Here is a 20,513-nt window from a genome sequence, read left to right as displayed (position 1 = left end):
CACCCCAAAAGGTGTGCATTTGTCTAAGAGTGCATCCAGCATGCAGTTTGCAGCATGCAGTTTCCAGCATGCAGGATCAAACCTTGGTGCGGAGGCCCTGAGAAGACCCAGGACCGAGGACGTTGTGCGTCATTGAGAGGCCCCAACTGCGCCCCAGCAGGTGCATTGTTAAGCGGACGTGGCAGCACCTCTCCCTGAGGATGCAATAACGCTGGACCTGCTGCCCACAATGAACATCCTCAGACGCAAGCTGAAGCGCCTTCCGATCCTCCACCAGTGCTGTACAGAAGTCAGCGTGTCCGCAAACCACCAGACCGATATGGGTCTCATAATTTTCGTCTCTGAAGATAATTCGTGAAGATGATGATCTTGGGGGAAGGAATGTGATGACGTAACGACAGGTGCACGATGTGCCACTTCGTCATCACATGCATTAATATCAGCAGCGGATAAGCAACCGCTGCCTATAAAAAGCGCGTCAAAAGAATAAATGCTCATACCTTGTTGTTTCTGGAGTACGGCTTCTCGGTTGCCGCACACTACTACAGCGTCCTGGTTCCCAATATTTAAATGTTTAACTGCCATGCTACTACATAAGAAGGGGCATAATGCTAAAAGCTCGCTAATGGCTGCTATTCTGGAAGCACTGGCCAGCATCGACATGCACTATTTATTCTGGGCATACTACAGTGGAACCCTGACTATACGACTTTGAGGGAACCATGCAAAACTGTTATATAATTGAAAAGTTAATGTAGGCACGGAATAAGCCCACAGCACTAATGTGCACTGCTCCAAGGAAGGTAGAATAAATTAAAAAAAAATGACAAACATGCATTTAATAGGAGGTGTGCAGAAATCTTTATTCTAACCTTTAAAAAAAATATCAGTTATGTATCTTTTTCTGGACGTTTGCCCAGCCACGATATATCAGCTTCCTCTCAAGAGCTGCGGCATCTGGCACCAAGTTGCCGACATTGTTGCGTGTGCATACAAATCACTGAATGTTGTCAATGTTGCGCAACGCGTCTGCGTAAGGTGCAACGGATACGCCATCCTCCATAATGTCGTCCATCTCCTCCCCATCGGAAGTGCCCACATTGTCAGAACACGCAGCTTTGATGATTTCACCCAGTGACACTGCACTGCACACTGCAACATCGTTGTCAGCACTAACATAGTTTCTGAAAGTATCTGGTGCCAAACCCTGATCCATTGTGGACAAAGACTTCAGCTTCACTAGTTCAAGAGGTATCATCACTTCTCTTCAAGCCACTGTAGCTGAAGGAGTTTGCAATCGTGTGTGAGGAGACTGCGTCCCATGCACTAACAATGTAGTGCATCACATCAAGTACAGAAAGCTTACTCTCTGCCTGATTGCATCCCCTGCCTGCCAGCCAATGCTGTTTCACGTACTTGATAATGCAGGCGTTAGGTGACTGCAGCTGACTGGTGCAATTTGGAAGCAGGAATACAGTGTAATTTGTCCGATGGATGGCACAACGCATCGTCCAAGATAAGAAGGATCTTTTTGTTGCTAGTACCCATTCTCAAATCATGCAGCTTTGGAAATGCAGAAAAAATAACAGCTGTCATCCATGCCTTCCTGTTAAGTTTGGGTTGTAATGGCAGCTTTTTCAATTTCTTTAAGCATCGTGGCTTCTCGAACTTGCTGATCATGAGGGCAGGAAGTTTTTTGGAGTCGTCTTCATTGGTACAAAACAGTACGGTGAGACGCTTTTTGCTCCACTTACTGCCGTGGCAGCTGTCCCTTAAATGCCAGAGTTTGTTTGGGTTGCGTGTTGTAGAAAACCTCGGTCTTGTCCATGTTAAACAAATTGGACGGCTTGTATTGCCGTATCAATTCTAGCAGCAATGCAGTTCACACTACAACAGTGGAGAGGCTGACAGATGTACTTTCTACGTAGCAGCGGCGGTGCACAACTCCATTGCATTTCTTAGAAAGTTCTATGCAGCTATTAGAGACTTTAAAATCATCAATGTTTCAGCACAGTGCAACCATCTCTGCCTTCTGTTTCAAAATTATAATGTCCACGGCAATGTCCGAGCTGCGTGCCTGGTGCAACCACTCCACGGGGGCTTTCTCCATGCCGGCATATTTTCCGTCTTTCACAGCCTTTCTTTTCAGGCCGAACTTGCATTCAGTAGAATACAGTCCTTCTTGGCTAGGATCGTTTTCAGTGAGGATGCAGGGATGTTGAGATTGCGGGCAATGTTGACCTTTGTGGCCCTATTCAGCTTCTCAGCCTCTTCAATTATTCAACCTCTGAGCGTCAGCGGTTTTCAGATCTGTGACATTGTGAGCTACACCAGTGACACCTAAGAATTGAGGAACTTCCTCGCAGTCTAAAAAGGAAAGCACGTCTTGGAACACTGAAAACTTTGCATGTGCAAACATCAGCAGCAGTCCACAACCTTCCGGGCAAATGTGAAGATTGAGGAATGGACGGCAGTGACGGCAGCGTAGGAGAGGGAAAGAGGAGGAGGGCAGGATTATTGCACATTTGCTATCAGCTGGCTGCAGTGTGCTCACGTGTCAGCCTGCATCTGCTTCGGGCATCTTTTTGTTATTGGACGGTACCAAAGAGGTGTTGTATGAGACGGGGTCGGAGTAAAATTACGTCGTATATAATTGAGGTATTTAGTATATTATTTCTATGGCGGTTTTGCGAGGATGAAGCCAATTCATTGTAAAATGCAAGTCGTCACATACCCGGGGTATGTGTTATGGATGTATGGACAGTGGATGTGCTCCCCTGTATCATAGCCAAATTAAGCCATTTATTAAAAAGTCTAAAAATTTTTTTTGTGGGCACCTAGACACGAAGGGTATTTCTCAAGCAATGCCTTCTTACAAAAATTTTGTGTCAGCGTGCCTATAACATTGCTTGCCTCCTCTCAAGCTGCGGTGCGGTGTTCCCGCTCAACTTTTACACCGTGCGGCTACTGCTATGTCCCGCCTCCTTCAATTGGTGGTGCAAGTATTGTCTACGTCCAGTTGATTTGAACTGAGTGTGTTCCCACAACTCTTTCCTTCTCAGTTTTCATTGTTAAGCCTAGGCTACGTGAAGTGAAATGTAAAGATTAATTGTGCGCAGCAGATGCAGCTGGGCGGTGTCACGTGGTGGCACTATGAACAATGTTCACTGGCTTTTTAATTTTTTTTAAGCAAAAGGAGACGGATGTCACCGTGGGTGTTTGCTGAATTGCTATGAGCATATATACAATGTTCGAACTATAAAGTATCTGTTGCCAGTATTATTTTAGTTTGATAATCACCTGATGACATGAAAATATCTAATACGTACATTTATGATTGTCTCTATATTACGCTCATAAGATTTCTTTGTAGCTGATGGTGGAAAATGAAAGAACTGCCAGTAATTTGTGAATATGGTTAAATGGCCTATATATATATAACGTTTTTGCTACTCTTAAATTTAAAAAAGAAGAGAAATTACATAGAGAAAAAAATAGAAAAAGTACATCCGTTGGAAATTGAACCCATACTTTCAACATGGGAGACAGAGATATTAACATTACACCAAAGTCTAACTCAAGGTGCAGTTTTCTGATAGACGTTCTGACATGTAAAGCATGTTCAGTTTTCTTCTCAATGCTTTTTTCTGGATCTTGACTTGTTAGGATGAGTTTCTGCTATCATTCTGGGCAAATTATTTACAATTTTTGGCTCTCTGGCAAATGCGGAACATGTGGTTATCGCTGAAAGCGCCTTTCTTTTCCAAACTGTGGATTATCTCTTTGTTTACCAAGGAGGTTGGAGTTGACATTGACAAGCAGCACCTGTGTCTTCTACAGCATGCAGTCACTGCTGTTTGGTTGCTGCACACTTGCAGTGCAAGACTAGTGTAATACAGCGCTGATGCCATTCATGTTCCTGCTGCCAAAGAAGGCATTTCTGCTCTTATTTTCATGTGAGAATCCTTCCACGTACCATCGGCTGCCCCATTACCAGAGCTGCAACAGACTATCTGCATTCTGAGGCAGAAGTGGGCCATCGATTTGAAAAAAAATATCTATATTTGTTAAATTTGTGTACTTATTCAGGTGAAGGCCTTTGCTCATGGGATGAAAAATCTGATGTCCAGTGTCATGGCACCAAAATTCACGACACCGAAATTCGGGGCACCGAAATTCATAGGTAGTCGAGCCCTCAACCTTTGGTGTTAATTAGGGCAAGTTAGGCCATCAATTTCTTTATAAGAAAGCGTGAAGCTGAGGCGAAGAAGAAGCGTCAGCATAACCTGTGGTGTTAATTAGGGCAAAGTTCATTAAGGCACAGTTAATCAGGATGGAGTTAATTAAGGCACTCGAACCCATAACCTTTGGTGGGAGTCGAACCCACTTGGAGACATGGCCGGTTGGCCCCTATCTCCAAGGATTCCAATCGACTCGTGATGGTCGAGAGTCGGACACACAACATCTCGTGGGAGTCGAATCCACAACCTTTAGTGTTAATTAAGGCATATTTAATTAAGGCGCTTGAACCAGTCAAACCCCTGACTTTTGGTTGGAGAAAAAAAGTAAAAGGAAGTAACAATGCATTAGAATGAAAATGTGAAGCAATGTAATTAATGTCTCGTGAGCGGGTAGGCTTTTGCCTTCATCATTTCTAACATATGCTAAAGTGAGTGTCGCCTTTTTTAAGGGTACAGAAATTACTATGCATACATATGCTATTAAAAATAACCTTATGCAGTGGCATGTTTCAAGCATTCTCGATGACACAGTGTCAGTAGCCAATTGGATAGCTTTCCCGACTGATGTCATGCGCCCTCGCAATGTAGCAGGGGATGGGGCGGCTGAATACTCTGGGGAGCAGCACAGCTGCAATTGGTAGCGATGCACATTTTAAAAATTTTATTGTAAATTATACACTTTACGTGGAGCGCTTAAATGTGTCACTTAATGATCCGAAGGACCTACCCTAACAACTGGGTGCGTTTTTAGAAATCGTCAAAATCGTTTCAGAGTCCCTTTAAGGCTTAAGATGGTTTTATTAACCGACTTTAGAAATAGCTGTAAAAGACGACTACAAAATTTGGAACGAATACTATATCAAATGTCCAAGATATTGCTGCTGTCTTGAAGTTGTCATTAGGCCCTAAATACCTTGTGCGTCCGGTGTATCTATTACCGATTGTAAAAGCTCATGTACTTCCTTTGAGCTGAATGGGGCCTATAGACGAGCTCCCTGGGCATTGCTACTGTTAACACGGGGTCATTGTGAGAGCATGTGAGCACCTGCTTTATTTCAAGGTTTAACAGAAACCTTTGTGGTCAGGATGAAAGATGATAAAGCAATAATGCTGGTCACAGAAGAAGCTGCTTGGAAGTGGAAAGGGAAGTGGCAGCATCTTTATTCGCATAAATCAGTCTAAAGAAGAAGATTTGAGCCCCTGATGCCCCATTATTGGCAACCGCCACACTTAGTGGTCTGGTGCAATGTGCAGATATTGGGACACATGTCAATGGTTGTAATTGCTCCTTATTTTCCTAGTCAATATGAGTTTAGATGCCATAGAGCTGTGGTATCTCTGGGCACTGCGTGATGCTTGTCTAGCATTGAAATGAAGCAATTGTTTCATGTTTATCTTTTAGATGAATGGTATCAATGATGGCCTTATTTTTATTCTCTACTTTCAGCACGGTGCAATTGTCATGCTCTACCACCCATGCACTCATCCTTATTATGTGGACACACTTCGCAACATAGTTACAGGCTGCCTTCGCAAGCATGTTATCACACCTTACGTACACCTTAGTCCAGAAAGGGTAAGCACATACTTTCTGAGTGGCTTCTACACCGTGAAAGCATCATGGCATTGCTGAAATCGACAAGAAGGAAGTAAAGCGGGTATTTTATGGCATTGACATGGCTTGCGAGGGCCAGGATACATATAGTGGTAATATAGTAGTTAGGACAGGACCAGAAGAAGTGACACTGAATGTGCAAGTCCAGTGGCACTCGTACATGACCAGCAGTTGGAACATCATGTGGGTGCACATGCAGAGTGGTTTGAATGATCAGCAGTTCAGGTCTGTCCATCTGGATGTTATATGTGCACAAAATATTATAACTGAGTATGAACATACAAAGAGTGAATCCCAGTGAATCTATATTGTGGATGTACTAGTTCCATGAAGAATTGTAAGCCTTGCTGTCTTTAATGTGATATAGAAGCAGAAGTTAGTGAGACAGCATACATAAAGACGGTGAAGATGAGAGAGCATAAAAACAGACTGAGAGCACAGACTGACAGGTCATGAATACCCACAAAGTGGCAAGCTAAAAAGTCAGTGTTCTCATGTAGACAGATGGACTTGTCTACAAACTAGAGTAACTATTCGTGCCGTCATAGAGCACAGAAACCAAGGCCTCATCTGGATCTTTGTGGAGTTGCAGTGAGCAGAGGAAGGGTCGGTAAGTGGTGATTGTGAATGCTAGCCATACAAGTACAGAGAGACAATTAAACCACTGCCCTATCAAGTGCATGGCACTCCCACTTGGCCATGAAGTGTTTACCCTCTAGAGTGGCAGAAATATAGGTGGCTTGTGTAATAGTACACAGAGAGACAGCTGGTGTGTCAGAAAGGTTGAAACTGTTCAGGTATATGTGGAAAGCTGTAAAGCAGTGATTTGGGCTTGTTGGTAATACATCGTGAGGCTTATAGCGCGTTAAAAAGACAAGGACGAAGGTGAGACGTGACACACACAGGCGCTAACTTGCAACAATCTTTATTTCGAGCAAGGGACCCATACATATATACAACTTTTTCGCGTACATCATACATGCGCTGTTTACAAAATACCATTACATTGTTTTAATACCATTACGTCTCACCTTCGTCCTTGTCTTTTTAACGCGCTATAAGCCTCACGATATCTGGAAAGGACACAGTGAGTAGCCCTAAATGATTTCTCACCATGTTTAGGCATTGCAAACTGATGAGTGCTGTGCATAGTGTCTGCAAAGTATAATATTGACGTATGCCGCGAAAACAGCAGAAAATGCAAGCAAACATCTATTTACTCTTCTTGGGCACAGTAGAAGTGGATATGTTCTATCTGAAAGGACAAGGTGCCCTCCTAATTGTACAATACTATTTGTGCTAGCGTGAAGTTATTACACTATACAACACATTTAGCTAAGCACTGATTTTGGCCATCAAGCGCATCATGACTCTCTTCAGTATACTGCTGAGAAGTGATAACAGGCCTTAGTTTTCACTCTATGAAATAGCAAGCTTTGCGAAGGGATATGGTTGCACCATATAAGTATTAGCAGCCCAAGGGTCCTCCCATTCAACAGTGCTGTGGAGCATACGGCTAAAGACCCCTTCCGCCAGATGATGGGTATTTCCTGGCTCTGTTGGCAGACTGACACTCCGAGTGTCACTGGCTATAGTCCATCCTGGCTGCCTACGAGTCGTAGGTTGAGAACCAACTCTCCCAGGGCCAAGGATGCGCTCACAATTCCGCCACCTAAATGTTTGTTACAAAATGACAGTGTTGCCAAATGCTGACAAGTAAAGGACTGCTTCTTTTATTTATTTATTTATTTATTTATTTCAATACCTATATTCGCACGAAACCATTACAGTAGGGAGGTTTGAAATACAGTAGTAAGAGCAAACATGCGCATAAATATAAGAAAAAGTGAACAAGTATGTTGAATTAGCAAAATTGTGCGACACTTAAGGATGTGTATAGCAGGAAAAAAATAAATTACATTCTTACTAACTGGAGCATAGATATTTTCATTGTACAGCAAACCAACAATACCAACATAGCTTTATACATTCAACACATGTTGGCTCACAACTTCAATGAAACGTTCCTCGCGGACCATCATCATGACATCACATGGAAGGCGATTCCAACACTCTATAGAAAACAGAAAAAAAAATAATTCATGAAAAAAGAGGTGTGTGTGTGGTTATTTCTTTTATCTTAAATGGATGGTCACAGCGACTATATATATATGCTGGCGGTTCTAAATAAGTATCCCTGCTTATGACTGTACGATTAAGGTAGATGCCGCGTTGAAAGATTAGGCCAGCCGAGCGAGTGTTTTATTTTAGAAATACTGCTAGGAAAGTCTAATTTCCAGTCTCGAAATGAGCAGCATGATTCTGAAGTGCTTCTGAGTGGTCAACAAGGTTTTGGGTATGAGGTTCCTGTACAGTGGAGGCACACTCAATGATGGGTCTGACATTCGATGAACATAATTGTTCCTTTATTTCTTGAGGTGCACCTCTAAAATTTTAGTGAATAAAGTTGAGTGTACATGCAGCTTTAAAAGTTATTGCAGCTATGTGATGGGTCCAAGGCAAGTCTGATGATAGAGTTACACCTAAATACTTTGCTTCAGTTTGAGAAATGGGTTGTTCATTAAAGTAATAACGGGCTGGAGATGATTAGTGTTTTCTAGAAAAGCGCATGTACTTGCACTTGGCAATGATCAAACACATAAGCCACGTGTTGCACCAAGTATATATCTTGTTAAGGTCAGCTCGTAATGCATCTTTATCTGAATCATTAATAATGTCTTTATATATGATGCAGTCATCTGCATAAAGTCTAATCTTTGATGGTATGTCTTAAAAAGCATGCCTGCAATGTGCACAAGCTTAAAACATCCCTCCTGCACAGCTTAGCAGATCCCAGAGACCATGCTCTTAAGTTGTTTAAACATCAAGTGGTGTCTCGCAGATTATTCATCAATGTGTAGGGCCTTCATGTCTGTGTAGGCTCTAGGCACATTGCCACTACTGGAGGCCTCGATGGAACTAAACTGCTGTGGAGTACAAAGCTTACTCCAGAACCAGAAGCAAGCACTCAACCTCAAGTGTGCTCCAGCATGGAGGACTAGGTTGGATCGATGGGTCATTGCACCTGTGGGACTTAACCTTCAACGGCACCGCTAATCTATTCCCCGTGTGTCACCAGGCTTGTAGATTCTGATGTGAAGGGTGGGTGTTAGGAGTTGATAGATTCGTGGTGGTGCCACTAACAGAAACTACCACATTAACTTACTAACAGGGGATGCCACAAACCTGGTGCATTTGTATTGTTTGTATGCCTATAGCGTAGCCATATTTGGGAATAAACCATGTCAAGTGCTTCCCTGCTGACTGAGCAGAATGCCACCTCATTACTTAGACCGCTAACGCCACCCTTTAACAAACCTGGATCTATCACTGAATGTATCATGCCTTCCGTAAGCTCAAGTTACAGTTAGTAAGGCTATGCCACAGTTGATATGGTTTTATTGTGATAGCAACTATATGGACACTCCAGGTAAGTTTTTGTGTCGGCGTTGGTGTCGCCATGAGGTTTCATTACTACTGTCTGCAGTACTTGTTATGCCTAATAAGTTATCACTTGGACTTAATGGTTCTTGTTGTGATAGCACTAACAGTTAAACCTCAATATAATGAAGCCAGTAAAATCAGCAGTTTGCTTCGTTATATTGAAATTTTATCCTTTATGCAAGTAAGTACAGTTGCTTATAGATTTTGCTAACATGGAAGATGCTGTGAGATTTCCCAAATCATCGGGCAATTGAAGAAAGCAAATTTGAATTAGAAAAAAAAAAATCTTTTTTTTGGAAGTTGGCAACAACAGATATGTTATCATGCTGTACAGACAGATACCTTCACATTGGTGGTACGATGCGAAGCCAGCTGCGCTTTCGTGTCTGCTTGGCCCTTGCAGCTGATAATGTTGCCCACAGTTGGGCGATGTTATCATGAAAAGCACCAGTAATGGAGAGAGAAGGTTTCGTCTGTGTTGTGACAGTATGACGTCAAGGTCACACCCCCTGTTCGTACCTAGATAAACAGTGCGCGTTTTGGGAATAAAGCCATTCCTGTTCCTGCTATCTGAGTAGCATCTATATGCATGCTACAGCAAGTGGTGATGAAGATGGGATCCGAAGCCCGGGCTAAGATTGCGCAGTACAAGAAGAATGGCGAAGGTCCTGAATTTTGAGCCTTTTGTTGATGACGGCGTAGAAGATTTCATGTCTTATGTTGAAAAATTTGACCACTACTGGAAAGTGACCCAAAACAAAGATGACAGCCTGAAGAAATCTGCCTTTATAACGGCCGTCAGTAAATGCCCCTACAAAGTGCTGAAGGACCTGTTGCTACCAGCAGAGCCGTAAGAAAAATCATTTGATGAAATCGTCGCAGTCTTGAGAGAACACTACCCTCCAGGAAGCAAAGTTATCGCCGAAAGGTTCAAGTTTAATCGCCGCTACCAGGTGGAAGGCGAGACAATTTCCGCATTTGCAGTGCAACTACGCCATATGGCAGCAAGATGCGATTTTGGGCTGTTCCTGGACGACGCTCTTCGAGACAGGTTTGTGGCAGGCTTCAGCGATGCTTCGATTCAAGCCAGCCTTCTGAAAAAAAAAGAGCTAAGCTTCGAAGCCGCTATGACCTAGCAAGAAGCACGGAACTGGCTGAGAAAGAATCCGAAAGCTTCCGCCCTACCTCTGACAGGACTTTTCTCGATGAAGGCATCCATGTCATTCAGAAGGGTCAACAAAGACAAAAGGCGAGGACTTCGGTGGGTCTTGCAGTCGGTAACTCTTGTTACCGATGTGCGAAGCAACATGATGCTGGAGACTGTCCATATCGAAAGGCAAGGTGTCATTATTGCAAAATGACCGGTCATCTGGCTCAGGCGTGCAAAAAAAAAAGAGAAGCGGTTAATGCATTCAATGAGAACGATGAAGTGCAAGAGTTACAACTTTTTCACGTTAAGCAAAGTGTACTGACGACTTGACCTTACCGCGTGCAAGTGCACATTGCAGGTACGCTGGTGGAGATGCAGATAGGCACAGGAGCCACTGTCTCAATTATTAGCGTGAGTGTCTTTTCGTCCCTGTCTTGTTTACAGCCACCAGTCAAAACAGGACTGCAACTTGCAACGTATGGAGGCGCACCGCTGGAAATTGTAGGGCAAGCGGGAGTGCCTGTGGTCTACCGAGAACAACACAAGTTGTTGCCTGTCGTGGTTGTACCTGGAAGGAAGCCGTCACTACTTGGACGTGTCTGGCTTGCAGAACTGAGGATTGACTGGAAGTGCGTATTCACAGTGCAGACAGACAGAATGGTGGAGAAGCTGCTACGCAAGTATAGCGACGTTTTTTCTATGGAGGTAGGACTAATAAAGGGACACAAGGCACATCTGGTCCTAAAGAAATGCGCCAGACCAGTTTTCTGCAAGGCTCGACCGGTTCTCTTTTCCCTGCGGACAGCAGTCGAAGAAGAAATTCGACAGCTCGAACGGAGTGGGGTTCTGGTTCCCGTGGCCCAAAGCGACTGGGCTACACCAGTGGTCGTCGTTCCTAAGGCAGACAAGAAGGTGAGGCTGTGTGGAGACTTCAAAATTACCTTAAATCCTTGCATAATGATGGAGCATTAACCATTACCCTTAGTAAAAGACATTTTTGCAGTAATTGCAGAAGGCAAGGTCTTCACTGTCTTAGACCTGACCACTGCATACCATCAAATAAAAGTGCACCCTGACTCTCAAAAGCTCTTGACGCTTATTTTATTTATTTATTTATTTATTTATTTATTTATTTATTTATTTATTTATTTAGTACATACTGCAGACCACATTGTGGTCCTTGCAGGACGAGCAGACATTGAATACAGGACATACAAGATACATTCGTATACATTCATAAAATATATAGACTTTACAGTGATATATTGCTCTATTGCTATATTGATATATATATATTAAAAAAAAAAACCTAAATCAATTAATGGTGCAAACAGAACGATGTAAAGAAAAAAAAAAAAGCACAGGAATTGCACATCAAAGGCACGGGAGTTTGAGAGCGGAGGATCTACCCCACTCATTCAACAGGAAGAACACATTCTATGCAGAAAAAGAAGACAATAAAAACTTACATAAAACACAGTCACATGTTGTAAGGGGCGGGCAGCGAATTCCATTCAGAAATAGTCTGGGGAAAGAAGAACTTATAGCTGTTTGTCCTAGCATAGATAGGTGTCAGTGTATCCGGACAATGGTGTCGCGTATGCCTAGTGGAGAGATGACACATATAGTGAAGGGTCCAGAGCCAATTTGTGAATAATTAGATTATGTAAAAAATCTAGCCTGTGCTTCTGTCTTCTTTGTTCAAGCGAAGGAATGTCGTTGGCCAATATCAACTCTGACAGGGAATCTGAACTTTTGAACTTGGAATAAATAACACGTACAGATTTTCTCTGCATTCTCTCAAGTTTGTTAACATTGACTTTAGTATAAGGATCCCATGCAACGCAAGCAAATTCAAGTTTTGGCCGGAGATAGGTTAGGTAAGTGAGTAGCTTAAAGCTTGAGGGACATTTCTTAGTTTGTGTCGCAGATAGGCTAGCTTTCGAAAAGCGGAAGAACATGTGTTGTCAATGGGAAGGTTCCAAGAAAGTTTATTTGTGAACGTTACGCCATGGTACTTGTAACTCTCGACTTGCTTTAATGAAACAGATCCCATTTGATATGTGTACTCCAGGGGATTCTTTTTGTGCGTTATGCGAAGAGAGACAGTTTTATCTGTGTTTGCAGCCATGCCCCATTCTTCGCACCACAAAAATATATTATTCAAGCTAGAGTTAAGTTCCTTCGATCATCCATGGACTTAATAGTACGGAATACAACGCAGTCATCTGCAAACAGCCTTATTTGTGTTCCTGGTTTGACAATGGTAAAAATGTCATTAATATATAAAAGAAAGAGCAATGGACCCTGGACACTGCCCTGGCGAGCACGTGAAGTGACTGGTAGATATCCCGAGCTGTAATCGTCAACTGAAACATACTGTTGGCGATTATCCAGATAGTCTGTAATCCAGGTAATTATAATGTCCGGAAGGTTAATCTTACTTAATTGTAAAATTAGCTTTTTGTGAATTACCCTATCGAATGCTTTACTGAAGTCCAAAAACACTATATCAATTTGACCATTGGCATCCCAAGCTTTGGCAATTGAATCAATTATTGCTACTAATTGTGTGGTAGTGGAACAATGTTTTCTGAAGCCATGTTGAGCACTTGTTAGTATGGAGTGTTAATAAGTTCATCAATGCGAGTTGCGATTATGTGCTCGAAAAGTTTGCAGCAAGATGACTTTAATGATATGGGGCAGTAATTCTCGAGCAATACTCGATCGCCATCCTTAAAGACAACAATGAATACAACAATGAAACCCTGGCCCTCAGTCCCCAGCAGCTCCAAAGCAACTGACCACGGCGGCGGTCATACCTGTGACGCAGCAGAGGGTGCTAGGAATCCCTGGATCCGGACAGGCCACCATTGGAATCTGAACCTGGCAACGTTTAACGCTAGAATGTTATCTAGTGAGGCGAGTCTAGCAGTGCTATTGGAGTAATTAGAGGGCAGTAAAGGGGATATAATAGGGCTAAGTGAAGTTAGGAGGCCAAAAGAAGCGTATACAGGGCTAAAAAGCGGGCACGTCCTGTGCTACCGGGGCTTAGCAGAGAGACGAGAACTAGGAGTTGGATTCCTGATGAATAAGAATATAGCTGGTAACATACAGGAATTCTATAGCATTAATGAGAGGGTGGCAGGTCTTGTTGTGAAACTTAATAAGTGGTACAAAATGAAGGTCATATAGGTCTACGCCTCTACATCCAGTCATGATGACCAGGAAGTCGAAAGCTTCTATGAAGACGTGGGATCGGTGATGGGCAGAGTGAAAACAAAATGCACTATACTGATGAGCGACTTCAACCCCAAGGTAGGCAAGAAGCAGGCTGGAGACAAGTGAGTGGGGGAATATGGCATAGGCACTAGGAATAGCAGGGGAGAGTTATTAGTAGAGTTTGCAGAACAGAATAATATGCGGATAATGAATACTTTCTTCCGCAAGCTGGATAGCCGAAAGTGGACGTGGAGGAGCCCGAACGGCGAGACTAGAAATTAAATAGACCTTATACTCTGCACTATCCCTGGCATCTTACAAGATGTGGACATGCTTGGCAAGGTGCGCTGCAGTGACCATAGGATGGTAAGAACTCGAATTAGCCTAGACCTGAGGAGGGAAGGAAAGAAACTGGTACATAAGAAGCCGATGAATGAGTTAGCGGTAAGAGGGAAAATAGAGGAATGCCAGATCAAGCTACAGAACAGGTATTCGGCTTTAACTCGGGAAGAGGACCTTAATGTTGAAGCAATGAACGACAATCTTGTGGGCATCATTAAGGAGAGTGCAATAGAAGTCGGTGGTAACTACGTTAAACAGGATACCAGTAAGCTATCGCAGGAAACGAAAGATCTGATCAAGAAACGCCAATGTATGAAAGCCTCTAACCCTACAGCTAGAATAAAACTGGCAGAACTTTCCAAGTTAATCAACAAGCGTAAGACAGCTGACATAAGGAAGTATAATATGGATAGAATTGAACATGCTCTCAGGAACGGAGGAAGCCTAACAGCAGTGAAGAAGAAACTAAGAATTGGCAAGAATCACATGTATGCGTTAAGAGACAAAGATCATAACTAATATGAATGAGATAGTTCAAGTGGCTGAAGAGTTCTATAGAGATTTGTACAGCACCAGTGGCACCCACGACGATAATGGAAGAGAGAATAGTCTAGAGGAATTCGAAATCCCTCAAGTAACACCGGAAGGAGTAAAGAAAGCCTTGGAAGCTATGCAAAGGGGGAAGGCAGCTGGGGAGGATCAGGTAACAGCAGATTTCTTGAAGCATGGTGGGCAGATTGTTCTAGAAAAACTGGCCACCCTGTATACGCAATGCCTCATGACCTCAAGCGTACCGGAATCTTGGAAGAACTCTAACACAATCCTAATCCATAAGAAAAGGGACGCCAAAGACTTGAAAAATTATAGACCAATCAGCTTACTGTCAGTCACCTACAAAGTATTTACTAAGGTAATCGCAAATAGAATCAGGAACACCTTAGACTGAAAAATTATAGACCAATCAGCTTACTGTCAGTCACCTACAAAGTATTTACTAAGGTAATCGCAAATAGAATCAGGAACACCTTAGACTTTTGTCAAGCAAAGGACCAGGCAGGATTCCGTAAAGGCTACTCAACAATAGATCATATTCACACTATCAATCAGGTGATAGAGAAATGTGCGGAATATAACCAACCTTTATATAGCTTTCATTGATTACGAGAAAGCGTTTGATTCTGTTGAAACATCAGCAGTCGTGGAGGCATTATGGAATCGGGGTGTAGACGAGCCGTATGTAAAAATACTCAAAGATAACTATAGCGGCTCCACAGCCACCGTAGTCCTCCATAAAGAAGGCAACAAAATTCCAATAAAGATAGGTGCCAGGCAGGGAGATACGATCTCTCCAATGCTATTCACAGCGTTTTTACAGGAGGTATTCAGATACCTGGATTGGGAAGAATTGGGGATAAAAGTTAACTTAGTAACTTGCGATTCGCTGATGATATTGCCTTGCTTAGTAACTCAGGGGACCAATTGCAATGCATGCTCACTGACCTGGAGAGGCAAAGCAGAAGAGTGGGTATAAAAATTAATCCGCAGAAAACTAAAGTAATGTTTAACAGTCTCTGAAGAGGACAGCAATTTACAATAGGTAGTAGGGCACTGGAAGTGGTAAGGGAATACATCTACTTGGGGCAGGTAGTGACGGCGGATCCAGATCATGAGACGGAAATAATCAGAAGACTAAGCATGGGCTGGTGTGCGTTTGGCAATCACTCTCGGATCATGAACAGCAGGTTCCCATTATCCCTCAAGAGAAAAGTGTATAATAGCTGTGTCTTACCAGTACTCGCCTACGAGGCAGAAACGCGGAGGCTTACGAAAAGGGTTCTACTTAAATTGAAGATGACGCAACGAGCTTTGAAAAGAAGAATAATGGGTGTAACGTTAAGGGATAAGAAAAGAGCAAATTGGGTGAGGGAACAAACACGAGTTAATGACCTCTTAGTTGAAATCAAGAAAAAGAAAAGGGCATGGGCAGGACATGTAATGAAGAGGGAAGATAACCCATGGTCATTAAGAATTACAGACTGGATTCCAAAGGAAGGGAAGCGTAGCAGGGGGCGGCAGAAAGTTAGGTGGGCAGATCAGATTAAGAAGTTTGCAGGGACGGCATGGCCACAATTAGTACATGACCGGGGTAGTTGGAGAAGTACGGGAGAGGCCTTTGCCCTGCGGTGGGCGTAACCAGGCTGCTGCTGATGATGATAATGATTCTTAAAGACCGTAACAACTCGAGCCATCTTTTAATCTTCAGGCACTTTCGCGCATAACAAAGATGCTCTGAATAATACAACTAAGAATTTGGCAACAGTTTCGTCGTATCGCCTAAGAAACACATTTGGGAGGTTGTCAGGGCCAGGGGTTGTTTTGGTTTTTAAATTTAGTAACAGACACAATGCCATGGTAAGATATAAAGTTCGCCTAGTGCTCTTCAAACACTGCAGAACACAAAGGTGGGCCTGATCGTGCACGGGAGAATACGCTATGAAAATAAGTATTAAAATGTTGTGCGATGGCATTCAAGTCGTTAGGAATGGTTCCATTAACTGCAATTTCCGTAATAGTCTTCTTGCTATTGCCAAGGTATCCCGAAAACTTATCCGGTGCATTTTTTTATAAAATTGGGCAATGTTGTGGAAAAATAAACATTTCTTGAATCACGCACGGCGCATGACAGCTTTTTTTGGAGTTCTGTGATAATGACTGTGCGTGGAAGCTTCTTTTTTATTTGTTGGATTTTGCGCTTTAGTTGTACTATTCCACGCATCATCCAAGGTGTACTTTTATTGACTTTCTTAGTTTTAGTGGGTATGAATGTATCTATGCAATGCCTGCATATTGTAGTAAACGCAGTCCAAAGTGCAGACACATCACTACCACTATCTGCAAAGCGCATAAGACAAGTTTCCACGTAGTCGACTATGCTGGCGTCATCCGCTCTGGTGTAATCTTTAAAAGATTTGGTATTGGAAGTTTTGGGAACAGTAGTTTTGACAATGGGCAAGGAAAGTGCAATAAGGTAATGGTCAGATAAGCCATCTTCGATTGACACGGTATGCTCGGAAAAGGTTCGGTGTTAAAAAATAACATCTAGTATGATGACATGATAACTCTTGCACATGCGTGGGTTCATTAACCACTTGAATAAGATCATGTGTTAGCATAATGTCAAAAATAATGTTAGCATTTGTATCAGCCTTATTGTTTGCTTGTAGGAGCTCCCAATGGACACCAGGCAAGTTAAGATCGCCAATCAAAAAATTTTTTTATTTTGGTAGAGAGACATGTGCTCTTTAAGTTTGTTCAAGTAATCTGGTGTAGCATCAGGTGGTCTATAAAATGCGAACAGCACAAAGCATTGACCCCAGCATGATAACCTGACGCATAGGTACGCTAGTTCGGGAGTATCACTGATAAGCGTGGCTCCGATTTGATCTCTAACTAGAACCACTATACCTCCGCCTCTGCACAGTCTATCCTTACAAAATACTTTGTAATGGGGTGGAAAAACAAGTTCATTTGTTATATCGCTGTGCAACCAGGTTTCCATTATGACTGCGATGTGCAGATCGTGTTGTAGCAAGTGAATTTCTAGGGAATCTATCTTGTTCACCACGCTACGAGCATTAAAATTCGCGATATGCAGACGTTTATCTTTGGATGAAACTGAATTTCTGTGGATAGCAGGTTCGAAGATTTCCAAACACGAAAGTTTTGAAACATTGTCTGGATCATCGGCAACTCTCGTGCCTATTTTTGCGCTTGTGCGTGATGACAGGTCGTTGGGCGGTATGGTTTTTCTGCGTCATTTTTTATAACAGGAATTCTTTCATTTGTTTCCTCGCTCCAAATATAAGCTCTCCTATTGATGCATAATTTGTCAAAAGCTAAGGAAACATTATCACCTGTCTCGCAGTTTTCTTTTGCACTTGCCCACAGCTTCCTTCTAACTTCTCGAACTTTTCGCAAATAGTCTTCACTTATTGATATAGTAGTGTTCTTCAGCTTGTGGCATTGTTTAAAAATTAACGCTTTGTCTCTTGTATCGAACAATCTCAGCATGACAAGTCGTTTCTTATTTGTGGACGGACGACCTAATCTATGTATTCGTTCAATAGCTATCGGGTTCAGATTGCGAAGTTCTTGGAAGACACCTTTATTTACGGCTGTTTCCAGTGATTCGCCGTTTTCACTCTCTGGTTCTGTTAGGCCAAAAATAATCAAATTAGGTCTTCTACTGTGGTTCTCCAATTCGTCTATTTTCTTTTCAAGGGTCAGAACAACTTCGTTAATATGTGAAAGCCAATTTTGGCATAAAGTGACCTTGTCTTCAAGTTTTGATAAAGCGTCTACCTTTTTTTCAATTTCTACCAGGCTTTCTTCTTTGATATCCTTAATATCAGCTGCGATTTCCTTAAATTGTTTCAAGATTTGAGCAACTTCGGGCCCGGGGTTAGTTTCAATTTCCCCTCCCAAAAGCAGTAACTTCCGGAGGCAAGAAACGTCAAGCAAGCAACACAGCCATGGGCACGGCAGCACTAGTAGAAACGGATCGCTTGAACGGTAACACTTGCCGTAATCCTTTCTCACCTGCACAAAGAACAGCAGAGGGTTTAGCCGCATTCTTTCGGTGCCACCGTGCCCAGTGGTCGCGTATTCCAATGGGTGGCTCTTTATACTGGTTCCGCACGGTGTCGCCACTTGCAGGAGCTGTGTGGCACCCTCTGCACTTGCTGTCGTATGATGAGGTGGTCTGATGGGTGGCAACAGAAGCTTATCAGCAGGTGAGATGGCAGATGAGATCGCCGTGCTCGTATGTAGCCGCTGTGACCATGTTGTGCTCCAGACAGTATGCAGTGCGCAGGAGGCAGAACTGCACAAAGAACAGCAGGGGGTTTAATTGCATTCTTTCGGTGCCACCGTGCCCAGTAACACGCACATCGGCTTATTTCAGTGCCTCCACATGCCATACGGAATTTCCAGTGCCCCAGCCATATTCCAGTCGGTGATGGATCAAGTATTAAAAGGCGTGAAGGGCGTTGCCTGCTATCTCGATTATGTCCTCATCATGGGAGCGTCCAAAAGGGAATGTTTCGAACGCGTTTAAGCCGTCCTTACTCGGTTTCAGGAAGACGGCATTTGGCTCAAGCAAGAGAAATGTAAGTTTTTCAAAGATTCTGTCGCCTATCTGGGGAATATTATTAGTGCAAGTGGAATTAAGCCGTGCACGGAAAAGGTTGAAGCTGTTAGGAATGCGCCAGCTCCAAGGAATGAATCGGAACTAAGAGCATACCTTAGCATGCTATCTTTTTACTCCAAGTTTATCCCCAACATGTCCACACAGCTGAAACCACTATATCAATTACTTAAGGGAACTCAGCAGTGGCACTGGCCCAAAGACGCTGAAGAGTGCTTCCAGAGGAGCAAGCATTGGTTGACGAGTGACAGTGTCCTAACCTTCTACTATTCGGAGAAGTCAATAGGCCTTGTAGCAGATACGTCTGCATACGGAGTGGGGGCGGTGCTCTTACACGAAATCGAAGGAAATAAAAAACCGATAGCATACACTTCGCGAACACTCAGTGAGGCAGAGACTGGGTACTCCCAAATAGAAAAAGAAGCGCTTGCCGCGATGTTTGCTATCAAATTTCATAAACAATTTCATAAATATATTTATGGATGAGAGTTCACTATATACTCTGATCACCTGCTATTAAATGGCTTACTCGGACTCAACAAGCCCATTCCAGCACTATCAGCTGCCCGAATGCAGCACTGGATGCTGCTGCTGGCGGCATACCATTATATTGGGTATATGGGAAAGGGAAGGCTCTCGCTAATGCAGACACATTTTCGCGGATTCCGCTAAAAAACGAAGTTGACATCAGTAACTACGTGCAGTTTTTCTCGGCAACAGACGGACTGCCGTTATTAGCTGAAGATATTTGAAAAGCAACAAAGGAGGACCCAGTCTTATAGAAGGTTCACTTCTTCACAATAAATCGATGGCCAGCGAAAGTTGCCAATAAAAATTTAGCACCATATTTTACTAGACGCCATGAACTATCGCTGGATCGAGTCTGTGTGACCTGGAGCAATCGCGTAATTGTGCCAAGTGCGCTTGCTGCGCCGGTTTTAAAATTGCTGCACGAAGGACATCCAAGCGCGACTAGAATGAAAATGCTTGCGAGGAGCCATGTGTGGTGGCCCCCAGCAAACTTCGGACATAGAAGACACTGTCCAGAGCTGTGCAGTCTGTCAATTGCTCAAAACGCGCTGTCCCAGGTAGACTTCATGCCTTGGGCCCATGCAAGCAAACGATGGAAAAGAGTGCACTTGGACTTCGCTTGTGCAAACTCATGCTGATTACTAGTCCTGATAGATGCTTACTCCAAATGGGCAGAAGTTGTGTGCATGAAAACAACTACAA

General features: G+C 43.1%; 1 protein-coding gene across 8 annotated transcripts in view; it reads left to right on the top strand.

Annotated features, from left to right (window-relative positions):
- The window catches only part of LOC135897315 (uncharacterized), a 126,681-nt gene that overhangs the window by 62,508 nt on the left and 43,660 nt on the right, over positions 1 to 20,513 (top strand). For 3 of the 8 annotated variants that reach the window (XM_065425916.2, XM_065425918.2, XM_065425917.2), the window contains exon 8: positions 5,689 to 5,817. The exons of 1 other annotated variant lie outside the window; for it this stretch is intronic. In XM_065425916.2, coding sequence (XP_065281988.1) covers positions 5,689 to 5,817 — 129 coding nt within the window. Of the gene's footprint in view, positions 1 to 5,688; positions 5,818 to 8,777; positions 9,181 to 10,954; positions 11,498 to 20,513 lie in introns of those variants that run through there. 4 more of the 8 variants (XM_065425915.2, XM_065425914.2, XM_065425919.2 and 1 more) reach the window with 3 other exon arrangements.

The sequence above is a fragment of the Dermacentor albipictus genome, chromosome 2 (genome assembly GCF_038994185.2).
Source record: "Dermacentor albipictus isolate Rhodes 1998 colony chromosome 2, USDA_Dalb.pri_finalv2, whole genome shotgun sequence".
In the NCBI taxonomy this organism is placed as follows: Eukaryota; Metazoa; Arthropoda; class Arachnida; order Ixodida; family Ixodidae; genus Dermacentor; species Dermacentor albipictus.
Note: the sequence above shows the minus strand (reverse complement) of the source record. Positions and strands in the feature narration are given on the sequence as shown.